Here is a 19,412-nt window from a genome sequence, read left to right on the forward strand (position 1 = left end):
CAAAGCAGTCCAACCCGGAACCTCTCTGCCATATTCACACTTTTGATGCGCTACTGGTGGCGAAACGTAACATGGTCCGCAAAGCAAAAAGAACCGCTGCACGACACAACACGGTCACCAACAGAACGTATGCCAAAGAGGCAATTAGAAACTATAAAAACTGGATAAAATCATATCGGTGTGCGCTCTACCAAAAGGATTCAGAGGCCATGCTGGAGCAAATCAATAACAGTAATTCTAGAGACTTCTGGAAGTTGATAAACCCATGGAGCAAAGTGACAGAATCAGATCTGTCAAACAGTATTGCAGAGTCAACATGGATCCAATTTTATTCATCATTGTTTAGATCTCCAGACTCACTTTTGCCAACTGCGATGCCTCCTGTAATTGCACCCTGGGTTGACCTTCATGAGCCAATGAACATATTACTATTAATAAACAAGCTCAAAAACTCCAGGGCCCCAGGGCCTGATGGCCTCTCGAACGAAAATTTAAAATCTGCTCCGGAAGACTGGGTAACACTCCTAAATTTGATCTTCAAAAAATGTTCATCATATAGGAGGATCCCGCCCTCATGGTCCTCAGTGGTGATTATACCAATATTTAAAAAAAGGAAGAAAAGACGATCCAAGGAACTTCCGCCCAGTGGCTTTTTTAGATGGCATAGGGAAGGTTTACGGTACCTTACTTCTGAAACACTTCAACCTTTGGGTGAAAAAATCACCCTGTGAGGACCCTTTACAATCTGGGTTCAAAAAGGGAATAAGAACCAGCATTAACAACTTGCTACTGAGTATTCTAAAATCAAAAACTCTGGAGGGAAATCAGAAACTATTCCTAGCATTTATAGACCTAACCTAGGCTTTTGATCTAGTTAACAGAAGGAAACTCTGGAAAAAGCTGAGCGCCTGGAACTGCCCGCCAGAGATCTTGGGCCCTTTACAAGCCTTACATTCCAATACCAGCGTCCAGGTCCGGCTAACTTCAAAGGGGCTTCTCTCTGCGGCGATACCAACCTCCCGAGGAGGTAAACTGGGCTGTCCGCTGGCTCCACCCCTATTCTTGGCATATTTCGGGGACTACAAAGAAGCAAATGCTGAAATAAGATCTTTCCCCCCCAGTAATGGGCAGCACAAAAGTGCAGAGAATCCTTTATGCCGATGATCTTATCCAACTGGATCAGACTTCTATTGGCTTACAACGCCAACTAACCGCTTTAACTAAATATACTAAAGTTAACAACCTGGAAGTCAACAAACAAAAAACAAAGATTATGGTGTTTGAAAAAAAGAACAGAAGAAAAGGCAATCACTCATCGGGGACTTGCGCTTGGCTGTCTCTCGACGCCACATTGCCCTCGCCGTCCAATAGCACGGCGACGCTGCCATCACTAAAGGCGCCCTCCGCTTCCATGGCCTCTCGTTGCCTGGTGTGGTGGGCCCAACGTTTGATCGAACGGTCCTTTAGGGTTTTCGGCTTAAACCGACTACACGCTCTGCAGTTCGCCTTGGGGTGGTCCCTCGGCAAGCAGAGGTTACAGGTGGCGTGTCTGTCAACCCAAGGGTATTTGCGGTTGTACTTGGGGCAAAATTGGAAAGGGGTACCCTCCATACGCACCTTGTGGCAGCGGACTAGTTTGTGTAGGAATATATAAGAAAATGTGTGTGTGTATATATATATATATATATATATATGAGTGTAGAGTATGTACCACCCCCCACTCTCCCTACTTGCAGGGCCGAGGCCAGAGGCCTTCCAAGGCCTGGGCCGAGGCCAGAGGCCTTCTGAGGCCCAAAGTCTGTCGTGCAGCTCTCGACGGTTGTTTTCTTTTCCGGGCCGGCGTCAAGCGTCGAACATCGGTGACTCGATGTTGGGATGGAGAAATGGGGAAATATGATATTATGCAAAATTATGGCTAAAGCCAGGGAACTGCGCAGGATGCTTCCGATCAGTATGGCGGAAAAAAACAATCTGAGGGTCCTAGACGCGTGAGGGATCATGGGTACAGTGGACGTCACACTAGGGATAGTATTACTGGCACGCCCTGTGTCGACGCCCATTTTCGAGTTTCGAAAAAAACAAACTAATACTCCGCAGCTTCCACTAGATGTCGGCCTATGCACAGCTTGTGATCTAGTGATCTAAGCAGATTCCACAAGCCTCGAAAGAGATATATGTGTATATATTATCCTCAACAGGTAGGTCTTGGTCTTGAGTCAAATGATTTTTTGTTTTATGGAAGGGTGACCTCAAAGCTTGCTTAGATTACATGTTGTTTTGTATTTGATTGGTGTAGCGACTTTATATTGGGTTTTTCCCGGAAATGTGATTTCCAAATAAACGTAATACGTGCATAAAGATATGCAGTTATATGTGGAAATAGAAGGGTTGGAGGTTGAGGGCGGTGTTGTGTGTGTGTGTGGCATGGGAACGTAATGGGGGAGCCCCCATTTTTTAAATAAAAATGGACGTATTGATGTTGACATAAAGTGCACAAAACAAATGCAAACTTTTAAACAGCTGTCTATGAAAATACGTAGAACCGTTTGGACATATTGAAGTTATGTTGAGGTAATGAAGGTTAATGCAGTTCCTCCAGTTGCTGATTAATATTATGAAACCGCTTGCATCGGGGACTGGTACAAGTTTCAATTATGTTCGATGCTGCTATTCAATAAAGGGGCTGTACTTCTTTATGCATACAGTCGGAATATCAACATCTTTAACCCAATCTCATAAATAATAGATTTCAACGTAAAATCGGTATGCTGTGATGTAGGAGGAATACTATGGCAAGTTTCCTGACTTCCCAACGCTGTTATGTGGGGGTAGCGGGATGCTTGGGCCGGGGTGGCCCTACTGCTACCCTGATGTGCTTCACGGAGGGTGGACATGGCAGAGCCAGTTGGTCTGCTAATACCCCTTAAACACGGTATGCACTCAATAGAGGAACTCTGGTAGAAGTCTGAAGACTCAGAGAGAAGCCGTGAAGTTGGGGACCAGACTTATGAACAAGGGTTGACATCTTCCTCAGTTCGTAAACCTGCGCTGATCAACACATTACTTGAAGGAAAACTGCCAGGAGACAAACTAGGCATGCTGCATGGAGTGGTCTCCTGCGCAGCACCAGCAGTTGGAGGCAGACAGAGGCTGAGGTGCGAAGCCTCACAAAGTGGACCGAGTGGATCTCCAAGATGGCAACAAATGCCACTCAGTCCTTTAACACCTCACCAATGGGAGAACCCCAGATGGAGCAACAAAAGAACCAATCACATAAAGAGAACAAAAAAACATAGTTAAAGCAATTAGAAAATATTCAGGATTATCCAATCGCCTAAAAGAATACAAGTTCAAAGTAAAAGTGACAAATGGGAATGGCTGGCAAAGATCAGACGCCCTCCTCAGGGAGAACAACAGGAGGTGGTAAACCTCAGATAAAGTGAGAAACCACCTGGTGCAGAAGTCTGTTCAAACTCCCTTGTTACAGAGGAGTAACTGGGCCTGTGATCCGCCTGTTCCATGTTACCTAGGATATTCCATGCTGTGATTTTTCTTTGTACAAAATAGGGTGGACCCCAATGGGTCCTAGGTCCAATAAATCAGTCTGAGTAGACGGGAAAAGAAAGTCAAACTGCTTAATATAAAACACCATGTGATGCACCCTCTATCAAGCATAATTCATATCCTGAGCATTGTTTCATAAAATCCTTGTTGCTGACATGAAATTGGTATTTATGAAGAAATACTCAGGGTATTAGTTATATTTGGAAATTGAAGCAATTTGAGCATTGGAAAAGTCAGGCACGATGACATTTTCGACAACAGATAGAGGATATAATGTATGTTCGATCATTGAAAGAATCTGAGTATTAAATAAATTGTGTATACACACGATGGGAAGAGATTGGTGTTTTAACATTGTTGTCATAAAGAAAGGACATAAGCATTATGATTGAAATTAAAATATGCAGAATTAGGTGTCTTTATAACTGAGGTACTTATGAAGTGATTATTCATGCTTAGTGTCACAGACACATTTTAGCAATATTCGAGTTATGTTGCCCTAAAAAAAATCAACATTAAGGAGCAGCCTCACCCCTTTGTTTTTTTTCCCTTTAGCTGAAAAGACTTGATGGTTCTTTTGAAAATTAATGATCAGCGCAGCTAAAAAAATCCTGCAACCTAATCTCAGAAACATTTTTGATATTGCTGGTCAAAGTTAATCAATGTATTCACAGGTTTATTACAACATTTCATTTTTTTGATTTTGATTTTGATTATTTCTAAACGCGCACCAGGCAGACCGAACTGCATTCGGGCGCAGTTGTTAACTAAGAAATGACATTTGGCTGTGGGGAGCTGAGGGGGGCTGTATATGCCCTATAGTTAGGTTCACTTGAATAGGTAGGTTTTCAACTCTTTCCTGAAACCCTCTAGAGACTTACATGATCGTATGGCAACGGGTAGCTCGTTCCATACTTTTGGGCCAGATACAGAAAACCTCCTATCGCCTTTCGAGGTACATTTGGTATGTGAAACATCCACCAGAAGTTTATCTCCTGACCGGAGGTCTCTAATAGGTTGGTGATGGTGAATTCTTGTGATCAGGTATCTGGGTGCAGTTTTATAGTAGCACTTATACATGAGGCATGCCACTTTAAATTTTACTCGATCCTCCCCCATAAGCCAATGGAGTGCTCTCCGAGATGTTAAAACATGATCTCTTTTCTTTAAGTGGGCTATAAGTCTAACTGCTGCATTCTGTGCCCTCTGAAGTCTCAACATCTGTTTCGCCGGAATCAATCAATACTCAAGATGTGAGTTTATCAGCGCTCCAACCACAGAGTGATCTTGGGCTGCTATGAAGGGGAGTATGTTCCTGAGCATCCGTAAGGAATGGTATGCAGCTTTTACTTTGGCCCCTGCCTATGCCTCACTAGCCAGATTCTCTTGCCATATACATCCAAGGTTTTTCACTTTCTTTGCGAATGGAATCTCTTTGCCCAGAATCTGTGGTGTAATATTTAGTTCTATGTTTTTGTTCTTTTTCTCTGATTTGAACAGTAGCACCTCTGTTTTGGCTGCATTAAGCTGCAACTGGTTGCATGCTATCCATTTTTTTAATGTCTTGCATACATCTATTCCCTTCAAATGCTTCGGGCAGATTCACTGTCTCCACATAAATCTGTGTATCGTCGGCATAAGAATGGAAACGTAGGCCATGTTTCCTCAAGATGTCAAACAGTGGTCGAATATACAGGTTAAAAATCAGAGGTGAAAGCGCTGACCCCTGGGGTACTCCACAGCTCAGCTGTATTAGTTCCGATAGGAAGGCTCCCAGGGTCACCTGTTGGGTTCTATCCTGCAGAAAGGAATCGAACCAGTCCACCACTACTTTGGCAGCTCTCCCTATTTTTCCAATCCTTTGAAGGATGGTCTTGTGGTTGATTGTATCAAAAGCCGCAGACAGGTCAAGCATCAAAAGTATGGTAGAATTTCCTCTGTCTGCAACTTCCAGTAGATCGTCCTGGACCGCCAAGAGGGCGGTCTCTGTCCCATGGTTGGGACGAAACCCTGATTGGCATTCGTCTAACAGGTCTTTGCTATCTATAAACTGCTGAAATTGGCTACAAACCACTTTTTCCAAAATGTTGGTTGGCCAACATAAATTGGCCACCGGGCGATAGTTTTTCAGGGTCTAAATTCGGCTTCTTCAATAACGGTTTTACCAAGGCTCCTTTGAGGGAGGGAACGCAGCCCTCCTTCAACGATTTATGTATAAAATGAAGTTATAAATGGGGCAAGGTTAGCCGCCAAACGAATGGCGGTACAAGCTGGCATAGGAAAGGCCAGGTCTTTTGTGGATTTTAGTTTTAATATTAGAGCTTGTGATGTTTCCTTCTCAATGGCCTGAAAACAAAAGTTCTCCGTCTTCCTGATTTTCCTCCACCTCTATCTCTTCTCCAGGTTTTTCGTTTTTCCCACTTTTCTATAGTCATTACTTCAGTAATACTTTCCTGAATATCCACAATTTTTTGTTCAAAGAAGCGATTGAACTTATTAGCTTGCTCCTTTGAGTCAGCTGTGGGTACTGCCATACATTTGGGGTTCCTAAACCTTGCCACCACCTCAAATAAGGCTCTGGCTTGGCTACCTGCTTGCTTGATTTCAATTTGAAGGAAATCTTTTTTTGCAGCAAAAATAGCTGTTTTATATTCCTTTAAGCAGGCTCTCGCCATCTCAGCGTCGCTATCTGCTTTGGAGGTCCTCCATAGTCTATTGGCCTGGCATACCTGTTTATGCATCAACCCCAGTGCTGGGCTAAAAAAAGGATTTTGATTTTTTACTAGCTTTAGGTTTGAGCGGTGCGTATTCTTCGCATAACTCTTTTAGGATGGCTGTTCCTTTATTGAAAAATTCTTCACAAGGGAGGCCAGGGTCTAGCTTTGCCAATTGCTTCTCCACTTCCTCCCCTGGGATTTTTTCCAAATCCGTTGCCCTCCGGCCCCAGACTAGAGTCGCCTCCCGCCCTTTCTCCTTATGTGATCCTTTAATAGAGAATAATTGCTGGTAGTGGTCTGACCACAGAAGGGGGATAGATTTACAGAATTGTGCAACCCCTCCTCTTACTACCAGGAGGTCTAGACCTACCATTCAGATAGACATTTGCACATGGAAATTGCAAGAAAATATGTCAATAAAAATGAAAAGAATGAGGTAACAATTCTAAAATTGATATTATATATAGAATGTATTTCATAATATGCACTTAATGAAACAATATAGGTATAGTCGTAACAATGATCAGCTGTTTCAAAGACAAAATTCCCTTCTTTCCAAAAAAGCGGAAAGAAAGGTAGACCATTACTAATGTGATGGCAGCAGCACTTGCACAAACCTCCTGCCTTGTGGCGATAAATCCCAAAGCTCTAAAAGGAGTCTGACACGGTACACCGCATTCCTTATAGCACCTGCTGATTCCACCACCACCACCACAACAACAATGATGCATTGCTGCCATTGCTGTTAACACAGACATTGATAATGCTGTGACCATTGTGGATGAGGAGCAAGACCACAATCAGTTCGGTGAGCTCTGATCATCACTGTTACAGGGCATTTGCCTCAGTGATATGCCACCTACTGCCTGCCATTTACCTCATATTACCCATCTCGTGTGGTGTGTTTTGATGTGTATTTCTTGTCAGCAAGTGCCCAAATATAAGGCTTTCCCTCGCCTTCCTGGATCGTGAGAAATATCTACTCTGCTGATGCAGATTTTGCTGCGATGATGGTTGGAGCGGGGTTGCCATGAACATGTAGAAGGCTCTTCGGTTGCTACCACAGCAATCGTTTCCCTTTTGGTCCTAGATGTTGGACTTTCTTTTGCATGCAGTGCTTGCTCATGGACTGGAAACCCAATTAACCAACCCACTGGAGGTGATGAGGGACTTTCTCCATGCTCTACCAAAGTTAACATGTTGAACACCAAAGGTGTGTTTCATTGGGAGGTTGCTTACCAACACTGCTTGTCATAGACCTGGCCTTTCTCTACAAGGAACATACACTTTCTGGCAAATGTGTGAGCAGGGAGCGTGACCGAGATGAATGTGCTGCGGTCATATGTAGACAGATAACTTGTGCTAATCAACTGGAGTCTACAGATCCATCTCATTAATGAACCATGAATGTATAATTACTTGGTTGAAAGGTACTACCCACACTCACTCCTGGGACGTTTGCTGTCATTACTTGCAGAAGCTGCCTTGCACCCTGTTCCTTCTCCTGTACTCCCAGCAGATTACAATGCCTCGGTCTGCTCATTTGCAAGCCGGGTTGGGGCATATTAGGATCCACTGCTTTGTTGAAGTCCCATTCCATCATGGGGAGCGATTTTGACTTCTACTGCAAACGTTCTCCCAACTCTTATTATTCAACCTCCACAGTTGCCAACTTCGTCATTCGCTAAGAACACTTTGCACACTCTGGGTTCATTACAGAACCCTCAAGAGATGGGGGTCAATAAATCTGAACCCTGTAAACCTTGGTGCCGAGGGCTAGACTAAGGGACATGAGTGACAAATGTCAGACAACCGTCCTCCTAAACGAGGCCCTGTAATAGAAACAACGGGCCGGTGCAGTGCAATTATTTGTACCAGTGCAAATACGTATTACCTGAACACATTTCTGTAATGGCAGAATAATTGCATTGCGCAAGCAGAAGGTTTCTGTTACACATGCCAGGCCCCATTCAGTCGATATTCCTGAGGGCATTACCCAAATAGTTCGTTTACAATTGTTCGAATGAACAATTGACCGAATTTTAAGGGTCACAATTGACCTTTTCACAATTGACCATACATATATATATAGGGGTTTTGGGGGGTTTGGCGTTGGGTGGGGGGTTGTGGGGTTTTCCCCCCACATATATTTTATAATTGACCTTCACAATTCGGTCAATTGTAATTCGAACAGTTGTAAAATGAACAATTCGTATACAACCATTCCTGAGTACTTTCTTTACTGGTCCATTCTTCCTACAGCTATCCACACGCACTGCCTTAAAGCCTATGGTATATGGTACAAAGCAGTAGAGAGAAAGTGGGACAGGGACACACACAGATACAGACCTCCACCTATGAGAGTACACCTGGGGTTCTCCAGGTCGAACATAGAAAATGGCTGACACATCCCCTTAAATTCCTAAGGAGGCAGGAGTTACGGAAACACAACATTTCATGGGAAAAGGGTAATGATTGCACAAATGGAAAAAACAGTGACTGATGTATCAAGGACCAAGTGTTCAAATGACTGACCCTGAGAATGTCAGTCACAGAGATCTCATGGGCCAAGTCTCATCAAGTCTCAGACTTACAGTCACAAATAGACGGGGCCATGAGTCCACAGTGTCTGCAGTCTCACCTCTATAATACAACTTCTGTGTGGAGTCAGGCCACCCAAGATTTGGTGGTTTTAACACCAGCAGCACAATGTGATGTACACAGTGATATGCTGTGCACATGCCGGGAGGATGTGCACAGTAAGAAGTTCAGCACATGACATGATGAGACACACTCATATGCTGAGTATCTCACTAAGTTCGTCTCGCTGTAACTGATCATTTAGAGTGATGAACAATATGTGGGTTAAGCATGTGAGGTATGAGATGTGAAGCACATGTGGTGGGCACACACCCAGGCAAATTACTCAGTGCATGATGGGAGCGTGCCCATAGTATGATATGCAGCGTGTGAGGTGAACACACATTGTTTCATGCACATAGTGAATGATTTAGCACGTGAGAGTGATGTTCACAAGGTGAGTTGAGCGCATAAATTAAGATATACATATGGGAGGCAAGCACACAGTGAGATGCGGAGTTCAAGAGGTTTGCGCAAATACAGTGAGGGGTTAAACGTCTGAGGTAGGAATGTACACGGTGTGAAATGCAGTGCATGAGTTAAGCATACACACTAGATGTACACACTGAGGTGTTCACTACATACCATTTCTCAGCTTCCTGCAGGTCCTGATGCACATTATTAGTGCTGTGTTCGTTGACGTTGAAGGTTCGGACCCTGGGGAACTCTTCTCGCCCAGCTGTAGCATCAAACATCTTCCTTTGGTACACAACTTGAGCGGCCTGTTTGTAGTACTGCCTGCTGGATGCAATCTCCATCTTCACCTGCCCTAGTGCCTCCACAAAGAAGCGCTCCACTTCCTTCCGTTCTTCCAGAATGTTCCGTGCCAGTTTCTTCACTCGGTTCATCTGCCGGTCTTTCATTTCCAGTACTTTCTGAAGCTTCTCTAGCTCCACTTTTCCTGCATGATTCTGAACCAGTGATTTCTCCTCAGACTTCTGAAGCTCCGATTTAAACTCTCTACTCGTGTGTGACAGAGCCGTCTCGAGCCTCTCCACCTTCTTCTGCAGCTCCGCCACTTGGGCCTTCTGCTGTGCTGCCTGCACCAGCTTCTCCTGAACCAAAAGATCACTGGTTTCCTAGAAAGAACAAATAGTCTCAAATGATGCAATCATACTTTTTTTTTTAAATTAGGCTACTTTTTTTAATGCAATTTGTTCAAAATTAGAAATTATGCAACATAATCCTGAAAGGATTTTAACTACTGTTAAAAAGCTGAAGTGATCCTGGAGGGATTTAATCCTTGGTAAAAAGCTGAAACACATAAGAAGAAGAATTTGTCTTTTTCCCAAAGGGGAGGAGAACACCATCTAGAAGCCATTTATATTTTAATTGACAAACTCTATACTAATACTGTGAACTGTGTAAAGACATTCTAAAGGAACTCAGACTGATGATTAGTCTTCAACGAGCCAGGCCAAGAATAAGCACATTCTGAGGCTATTGTGCAAGCCTCCTTTTCCTTTTAGTTAGATTTTCTAAAGTGGTAGGGCCAGATAGTAACTAGAATTTGGACTCAGGACTCTAAGTTTGGACTTTGACAAGCACCCTTAGTTTTTGTTCTAGAAGGTAGGGAACATCCCTCATAGCGATCTTGTACTCCTGAGCTCCGTTTATTATGTAGGTCATCACCACATTTCATTTCCCAGACAGCAGTACATGTAACCTGGCAAAAATTCCAAACCTGAAAGAAATTCTCTTCGCTTACCCCATTACAAGCACTCTCCTTCAGCGAAATCATGGTTTCAGCTAAAGACAACCACCCAAACCCCTTCTGCATACAACGGTCATTAGCCGTGCCCAACTGGTGTGGAAACTAAAGCACTATGGTGATGTCTTGCATCAGCAAAGGACCTTTGTGGTATGACCTGCCATGTATGTGCACATCCATTGTAGTCATAACTCGCTTCCTTAATCAGGCTCCCACCAATTGCAATGCACACCAAAAGAGGGCTTCTTCAGAATGCATGATGATGATGATGATGATGATGATGATGATGGTGGCGAGCAATGGAATACATTCATCATAGGTGAATCATTGCAACCTCCTGCATCATCTCTGGTATCAGAGTTCATGAAGGCCTGATCCATGCACCGCAGCAGACTGAATGAGCTAATTCTCCACATATGGACATGTTTGATGGTAGCAGAAATTCTGATTATATCTAACAGTGAGATCACCAGTTCCTCTAGGACGGGATCTTTAACCACTTGATAGCAGATGATTATGCACTAAAAGAATCTTGCATCTCTGTGCATTCTGTCCAAAGCCAACAAAACTATGTGTGTGAATATTCAATAGCATATTTCATGGAATCACCAGATCTGACATCATAAATTGTTTGGTCCCGAAGGCACCAAATGACGTTACAAGAAGTTCCGTCAGTGAAACAGTTAAACAAACTCAAAATAAAGATACAATTAATCCGAACGAGGAAAAACAAGGCGTAGAGGACATTCCAGAGTTGACTGGGGATCAAGAGAGTTGAAAACCAGATTGGCATCTTATCAATTATTGAAGTAAATTCACAGTTGAATGTTATAACCATACAGAGTAGTAGACAGGGTAGGGCCTTAGCAGGAAAGGCCCCGCAAAAATCTGTTAAAGCCCACTCAGCAGCGCTGTTTGGGCACTTACAGATGTTAATGCCAATGCAGTGGGCCCAACTACATTAGCTTCAGGACCCACATGTTAGACCATTCTGGCTACGCCATAGGAGAGTAGTGACCATCTGGACAATTCGTCCCTTCTCCCCAGAGGGGAACCATCCACTGTGAGGCTAGGGAGGTGAGCACACTCCGAAAGACCCTCCCTAGGGATCTGGGCAAGTGAGACCTCACTGGGAGTGACTCCACTCTCAGGTACAAGTACTCCCAGTCCAATGAGGACCTCCCTGAATGGGCTACATTATCTGCCCACATGGGACTTGAAAAACCTGTTTGTTCTCATGTTTTGACCACAACTGCCAGTGATCCTCCTTCCACCCTGTTGGCTTCAAGTAATACTGAATTTCATTAGAATGCCGCCATCAAGGAAGAACACAAGTTTTTCGATTGTGATGACGTATTTAAACACAGTAAGAACTGTGAATGGAGAGAGACCTCTTACGCAGTGCGTGACTACGACAGAGGGAGGAGAATCCTCGATACACAGAGGCAAGCCTCTGGACAAGTCCTGGAGGGGCAGAGATATGCAAAGCCAGTGGTGGCGTAGCAGAGGCAGGACCTACTAACTGGAGGCTATGAGGCGTGTGCACTGACCGAGTAAGAGGCTCCGGTCAGGCATGGAAGATAGACAGGAAGCAAACCATCTTCTCTGGTGGTGCGAGCACTAGAGAACAGTGGTTGGCTTGGGGCCCAGCAACCAACGCTGCAATCAGGATAAAAAAAGGAGCCTGAATCACCGAGATCCACCAAGCGAGGGCCGGTACCAACGACACAAGCATCAAAAGGGAAGCAAATTCTCCCGACCTGCAGACGCCAGTGAGTGCTGTAAACTGTGGGGTCACAGAGTGGTGAAGCCATCCACAGTACGAGAAGCTGGGTAAACGAAACGGGCACAAGACTCAAGTAATGCAGAGTGAGAGAGACACGAGTACTACAAATCACAGCCGGCGTAGTCGCCAGCAGTATGAAAGTCTGAAAGAGTGGACCGGGCAAGCAACCCAAGTAAAACAGAGGGGAAGAGATACTAACACTGCATAGCAAGGCTGGGGAAGCCACCCTCAGTACAAGAATCTAAGAGAATTGAATGGGCACATACGCTGTGAACAAGAGAGTGAAAGGGATAGCTGTGCTTGTTACCAAGGCTGGTAAAGCTGACAATTAAATGAGATTAATTGGACTGTGAACCAATAACCCTACCAAAGAGTTACAGGACTTTGGGAAGTCTCAGTGCCACAAAGGTGGGATACAGAGAAGGTGTGCAACATAATCCTGAAGGGATTGTGACTACTGTTAAAAAGCTGAAGTGATCCTGGAGGGATTTAATCATTGGTAAAAAGCTGAAACACATAAGAAGAAGAATTTGTCTTTTTCCCAAAGGGGAGGAGAACACCATCTAGAAGACATTTATAATTTTAATTGACAAACTCTATACTAATACTGCGAACTGTGTAAAGACATTCTAAAGGAACTCAGACAGATGATTAGTCTTCAACGAGGCAGGACAAGAATAAGCACATTCTGAGGCTATTGTGCAAGCCTCCTTTTCCTTTTAGTTAGATTTTCTAAAGTGGTAGGGCCAGATAGTAACTAGAATTTGGACTCAGGACTCTAAGTTTGGACTTTGACAAGCACCCTTAGTTTTTGTTCTAGAAGGTAGGGAACATCCCTCATAGCGATACGGCCGGATAGGCGTGTTTCTTATTATTTGAATAAACAAATCTGTACCATGACCCACTGCAGTCCGAGTCCCTCTTCTAGTTTGCCAGTCCAATATAAATGTGTATCGGTTTGAACAAAGTGACATTATTATTAATTCATCATCTAGGATTTTGACTAAGCGTAAATGTTTTAAATCAGGGTTTATCCTTTTTGCCCCTAGTTTTTGCCCCTAGTCTGATTTGATTATGTTGACACACAAACGTACTTATCTTTGCAATGCGAAGATTAAAAAACATTTTGCTGGGCAGTGTAATATTGTGTCATGGCCATTGGCCTGGAACCCCAGATCCCGCACCATCAAGGAACGAGAGAACGGGGTAACACAGCCTTTTATTGTCCCTTAGGGACTATACAGCATGGAAGGCCCAGCTGGATTCAGTCCTGGAGCCTTTGGTGCCAGGATCATGTTTAAATGTGCACTAGCACATTTTTATTTGGTGCTAGTACTCTGTTTTTCCCTGCAGGGCCCCCCACGCATTCAGTTGGCCGTGGCTGCTGGGAAGAGTCAGACTGCACATGCAAGAATCCCTTAGGAGTGGCAGGGTGGGGCCGGTGAGACAAGGCTAATGGGCGTGGCCAGAGGTAGGCTATATAAGCCTGTTCAGCCCTCAAGCACGCGCTTTGCGTTATTCTGCTATTGCAGCGTAACACTCACCGCTGCCTACGCACATCTTACCTGTTTCCAGCTACAGCCTGAGTGCATCTTACATGTTTCCAGCTACAGCCTGAGCGCATCTTACCTTGGTTCCAGCTACCAGCTTGAGCGCATCTTACCTTGTTTCCAGCTACCAGCCGCAGCACTCACCTTGGTATCGGCTTTCTTCGGCATGCATCATTGTTGACTCTGGCATTCATCCATCGCCAGACCTCCGGAAAGCAGCACTCCAGCCCGACGTCGTGACACTAAGAGCAATCAATTTGAAGACGGTGCCTGCAAGAGAAAAAGAGAAAGACAAGGTTAGAATTTGTTAAGACATTACGTTTAAGGTCGCGCTTTGACAAATCCTTGCGCTTAACCTTAAACCAACACTCACCTTCTGTCGGAGCTTTGTGGACTCCATATTCTTCCCATTTGGCCTTGCTTCAATCACCGCAACTACCGCTCGGATGCATTTCATCTCTGGGGAGAAAGCAAAGGAAAGACATTGTTAAAAGATATGGACTATAATAATCAAGAATCAACATCACAATATTTTAAAAGCCATAAGACACTTACCTTCAGGAGTGGTTCATCCACAGCTGGCCTGGGCTGCCACGCACATGGGCCAGTGAAGGAACTCAGTCTTTTGAAAGCGACCCTGCATTGAGAAGCAGGACGGAGAACTCGTCATCATCAATCTACCGGTGAGACTATATGGGTCGGCGCATACTTGCCACATTCTGGGAAGAAGGGTTCGAGAGAGACATCAGTCATATAGCAGCATTCTCACGATCTCTCATATCCACGCAGGTGCAGTGTCAACAATCAGCGCAGCCCACAGCATATGAGCAGGGGAAGCAGCCTGACAAGGGGAATTCACCTTCAGGGAGGGCTGCAACCGTGCCCCAACGTCCCCGCAGAGACCAGGTGAGCATAACAAAACGCAAAGCCTCTACAAATCTCTGCCTGGGCGTTATGGAAACCTCGGAAACAGACCAGTTGGCCCAACTACTGGGGGAATTACGGGCTGAAGTCCATTGCTCCAGACAGGAAACCAATGCATTAAGGAGGGATCTTATTGTAACGCAGGAACAAACTGACGACTTGGCAAGACAAATGCTTCAGACCCACGCGGGTCAGGTGCCACTACCAGGACTTGCCCATCCGTCCATGCCGCAGCCATCACCACCAGTTCAAGTGGTTCTTCCAGGTGCAGTGCCACTGGGCCCACAAGAACGTTTTACCTCGACCCTAACAAGTACGGTATATTCAAGAACCAATGTCGTCTCCATTTTTTGTGCCGGCCTGGGGCTTTTCCTAACGATCAAGCCAGAGTCGCATTTGTACTCTCATATTTAGGAGGTAGTAGAGCGGACTGGTCGATACCATTAGTAAACCAGGAGGATCCGCTACTTCGAGACTTTGGGGAATTTCAGCGGGAGATTGAGAAATTGTTCACAAGGCATACTCAAGGACAAGCTTTGCACAATGAATTATTGTCATTCAGACAGGGAAACCAAGACCTATTGACCTACGTCGCCACTTTCAATCGTCTCGTAGCACAGAAACTGGCCAGAAGAAAAAAGGACTACGCTCTTTTATCGAGGGTTACGTGGGGAACTTAAGGATGTGGTCAATCCCCCCCGAGGCATGTGTGGAATACATTAACTTGACTGTGCAGCTCGATCACAGATTGCAGAATCGGAAAATGGATCGCACAAGAGCTGAAGGGAGGTCGGTCTATATGCGACCCCGGAACAATCAAACCAGAACCCACAAACAAACTGAACCAATGCAGATCGGTGGATTACAGAGTCCTATCAACAAGGTTGAGAGGGAGAAAAGGAGGCAACTGCAGCTCTGCTTATAATGCGGAAGAGCAGGACATTTCCTCTGAGAATTCCCAGTGAAACCACCCAAGAAATTAGTTGGAGCAACGGACAATGGTGACGAGGAAAAGGAACAAGATTTGGGAAACTCCAACGCCCGACAAGCATAGGGGTGCACTTGTCAAGCGAAAAAAGGAATCCGTACAGACCTCACATCTAGTCATCCTGGTACTTTTGGTTAACCACAAACTACCGTCAAAGATACATGCCTTGGAGGCATATATTAATTAAGCTGTGGGGAATTATAATGACCAAAATCTGGCTGCATGAATGGGCCTTCCTCTCCAACAAAAGCTGAAATCTGAAAAGGTCACAGTAGTGGATGGATCTCAGTTATCATCCGGGCCAGTGACACAGCATACCGAAAAAGTCATGCTTATGTGCCAGGATGGTCATCAAGAAGACATTTCCTTCGATCTCATCGGTGCTCCTCAGTTCCAGATGATATTAGGAATGCCTTGGCTGGAAACCCACATCCCTAGGATCAACTGGAATGAACGTGTTCTGACCTTCCCTCAAGAGTGTGCTAACGCTTGCTACAACAAAGATGTGGGCAACCTGAAACCCAAGACAAAAACTATTCTGGGACTCACTGGTTCCTTACCGCCAGAATATCTGGATTCCCAGGATGTTTTTCCAAAGGAACAAGCCAACACTCTGCCTACACACAGGCCTTACGATTGTCAAATCGATCTGGTGCCCGGAGCCCAAATTCCCTGCAGTCAAATTTATGCCCTAAAGGAGCAGGAAAACCAGCATCTAAAATTTGACCTGGATCAGTATCTAGCTCACAGCTTTATCCACACGTCTAAGTCCCCTGCCTCTTCGGCTCTCTTTTTCGTACCTAAAAAAGAGGGCGACTTAAGAACTTGCATTTCCTATAGAGCACTCAACCATATCAGGGTAAAACACGGATACCAACTGCCACTTATTCTGGAGCTTCTGGATCAGGTAAAGAATGCTCAAATTTACACAAAAGTGGATCTACGAGGAGCCTATCACCTTGTAAGAGTTAAACAAGGGGATGAGTGGAAGACAGCATTCCGTACCAAGTATGGTCATTTCGAATACTAAGTTATGCCTTTTGGGTTATGTAATGCCCCGGTGGCGTTCCAATTTTTTATGAACTATGTGCTTCATGAATTGTTGGATGTTTGCGCGCTTGTCTACATAGATGACATTCTCATTTACTCGGCTTCCAAGGAGGACCACGTTGGCCATGTAAGAGCAGTTTTGGAAAAACTTTGACAGCATAAGCTGTTTGCCAAGTTAGAAAAGTGTTTCTTCCATGTAACAGAAGTTGATTTCTTGGGTTTTATGCTCACACCACGAGGCGTACACATGGACACACGCAAGGTGGATGCTATCCTTCAATGGCCATCACCAACATCCACAAAAGTAGTACAAAGTGTGCTCAGATTCGCCAACTTTTATCGTGGGTTTATTCCTAGGTTTTTGAAGATAGTTCATCCAATTACCTCCCTGCTGAGTAAAAACAAGAAATTCCTTTGGTTTCCAGAAGCAGAGAAAGCCTTCCAGGAGCTGAAACTTGCTTTCACCACAGCACCAGTTCTTCGACACCCTCGACCAGATCTACCATACGTGGTGGAAAACCGATGCCTCCAACGTAGCTATGGGGGTGGTATTATCACAAAGAGACCCTGACACAAGACAATTACATCCCATAGCATTCTGGTCCCGTAGGTTTTCTGCACCGGAGTTGAACTATGCGATCACAGACAAAGAACTGCTAGCGATTAAGGGAGCCTTCAAAACATGGAGACACTGGGCGTCATTCCGAGTTTGGAGGCAGCCATGGTGCTATTAGCCAAGGATCCTCCCATTTGTTTTGTCACCAAATATTCATCTGATCCCAGGGCTGCAAGTCGAATCTTGTGAAAACATTGCCATTTAAGATCCAATGATCCAGACCCGGCATGCAGATCTGCTTGTGGGAACCCCTGGGTCGGGCGTCCGACCTTGAAACCCGGAACGCCTGGGGCGGCGTGGCGCTGGTCCATGACCCCCTCTCCACCGGGGCAGAAGCATCCACGATCTGTGCAGACTGCGCAGTCCGCTCGGTGGACATTGCGGCAGAAGGCATGACTGGACTGGTGGATTACGCGTCCTGTAGGAAGACTTACAGGGAACTGTAAGGGACACCAAAGGTAGGAGGAGGGAGGCACTGAGGCTACTGTTCTGCCCACCCCCAGAGGTCTGGTCTGGTCCACAAAGGAGGAGGAGGGAGAACACCAACATCCATCTGGTCCCGCCTTGGCCAGAGGATAGCTGGCGCTGTGACAATTACACTAGGGAAGCAGCCCCCCCGCTCCCATGAGGGACTACCATGCTCCCTCCAGAGTTTTGAAAGGTGGCAAACAAGTTATCTCGCGCCCAAGTGGCCCACAAGGTGAATCTAACAGCAGAGTGGGACGAGGTAACCTGGGTCTACGCTCACCCCCGGCAGATATACATGGCCTGGCCAGGAAAGGGAGCACTGAAGCACAGTAAGCCATGGCGAAAAGCGGCAAAACATCTAAACAAATGGACATTGCAACCCTTATGGGTAGCACGGTCCCGGAGAAGCCGAAGAAAGGTGACCCGTCAGGGGAGCAAAATCTAAGTCCTGGTTCCTGGTTAGAGCCCCTCAATCCAAGCCAATCAGTCACCAAATCGGATTTCAGAGACTTACTCACAGCAATAACGAAGGAAATCCAAAAAGGAACAGAAGAGGTAATGCAAAAAATCAATTCCCTGGACAAAAGGGTGGAGTCATTCGAGAGTCGGACTACAGACATCGAGAATAACCTGTATGAACAGACATTCGAGCTGGAGAAAGGCCTTGATAGATTGGCTGCCCTGGAAGCCCGGTGTGAGGCGCTGGAGACGAAGCAAGAGGACGCTGAAAATTGGTCAAGAAGGAATAACATCCGCCTCCGTGGAGTTCCCATCACGATCCCCGACGCGGACCTGCGGGGATATGTTGAGGATTTATTCAGATTCATAATAACTCACCCGAGACAATCCTCCACAGCGCCCCCGGATGTCCTCGCCAGGGTCCACTTCTTCAGGGTAAAAGAAGAATCATGAAAGAGGTCAGAGCAATGCAGAAAATTTCTTTAGAGACTCCAACATCCTCCTATACCAGAACTTGACAAATTCCACATTACAAAAAAGGAAAAACCTCAAGCCACTGACTGACTGGCTACGCAAAAGAAAACTCCCATATCATTGGGGTTTCCCAACATCCGTGAAATTCTCTTGGGAGGTGTCCCGACAACAGATCAACTCTCTAAAGGAAGCAGAGGAATTCATGGGTATCGGAGGAGGAAGCGGGGAATTCGAATCGGAAGCTGCTTGTTGAGATCCCCCCGAGAAGCAAGCGCTAGCATCCTGTTCGAAAGTCAGCAGACAACGCAGAATCCGAGGACCGCTTCGAAGAAAGCCCAAACCAGACTGAACTGCCATAAAGCAACATGAGTGCCTAAGGTCAGTGCCCCCCTTGCCCCTTCCCGATCCTCTTACAGACCAACAACATAACCAATTGGAAGCACTCCCCTAGCTGCGGCAAAAGCA

At 45.4% G+C, this 19,412-nt stretch overlaps 1 protein-coding gene across 2 annotated transcripts in view; it reads right to left on the minus strand.

Annotated features, from left to right (window-relative positions):
* BBOF1 (basal body orientation factor 1) overlaps window positions 1-19,412 on the minus strand; it is a 441,525-nt gene that overhangs the window by 54,001 nt on the left and 368,112 nt on the right. For both annotated transcript variants that reach the window (XM_069637643.1, XM_069637642.1), the window contains exon 8: window positions 9,507-10,000. In XM_069637643.1, coding sequence (XP_069493744.1) covers window positions 9,507-10,000 — 494 coding nt within the window. The remainder of the gene's footprint in view (window positions 1-9,506; window positions 10,001-19,412) is intronic.

Source organism: Ambystoma mexicanum, chromosome 14 (genome assembly GCF_040938575.1).
Source record: "Ambystoma mexicanum isolate Mex_15411 chromosome 14, UKY_AmexF1_1, whole genome shotgun sequence".
In the NCBI taxonomy this organism is placed as follows: Eukaryota; Metazoa; Chordata; class Amphibia; order Caudata; family Ambystomatidae; genus Ambystoma; species Ambystoma mexicanum.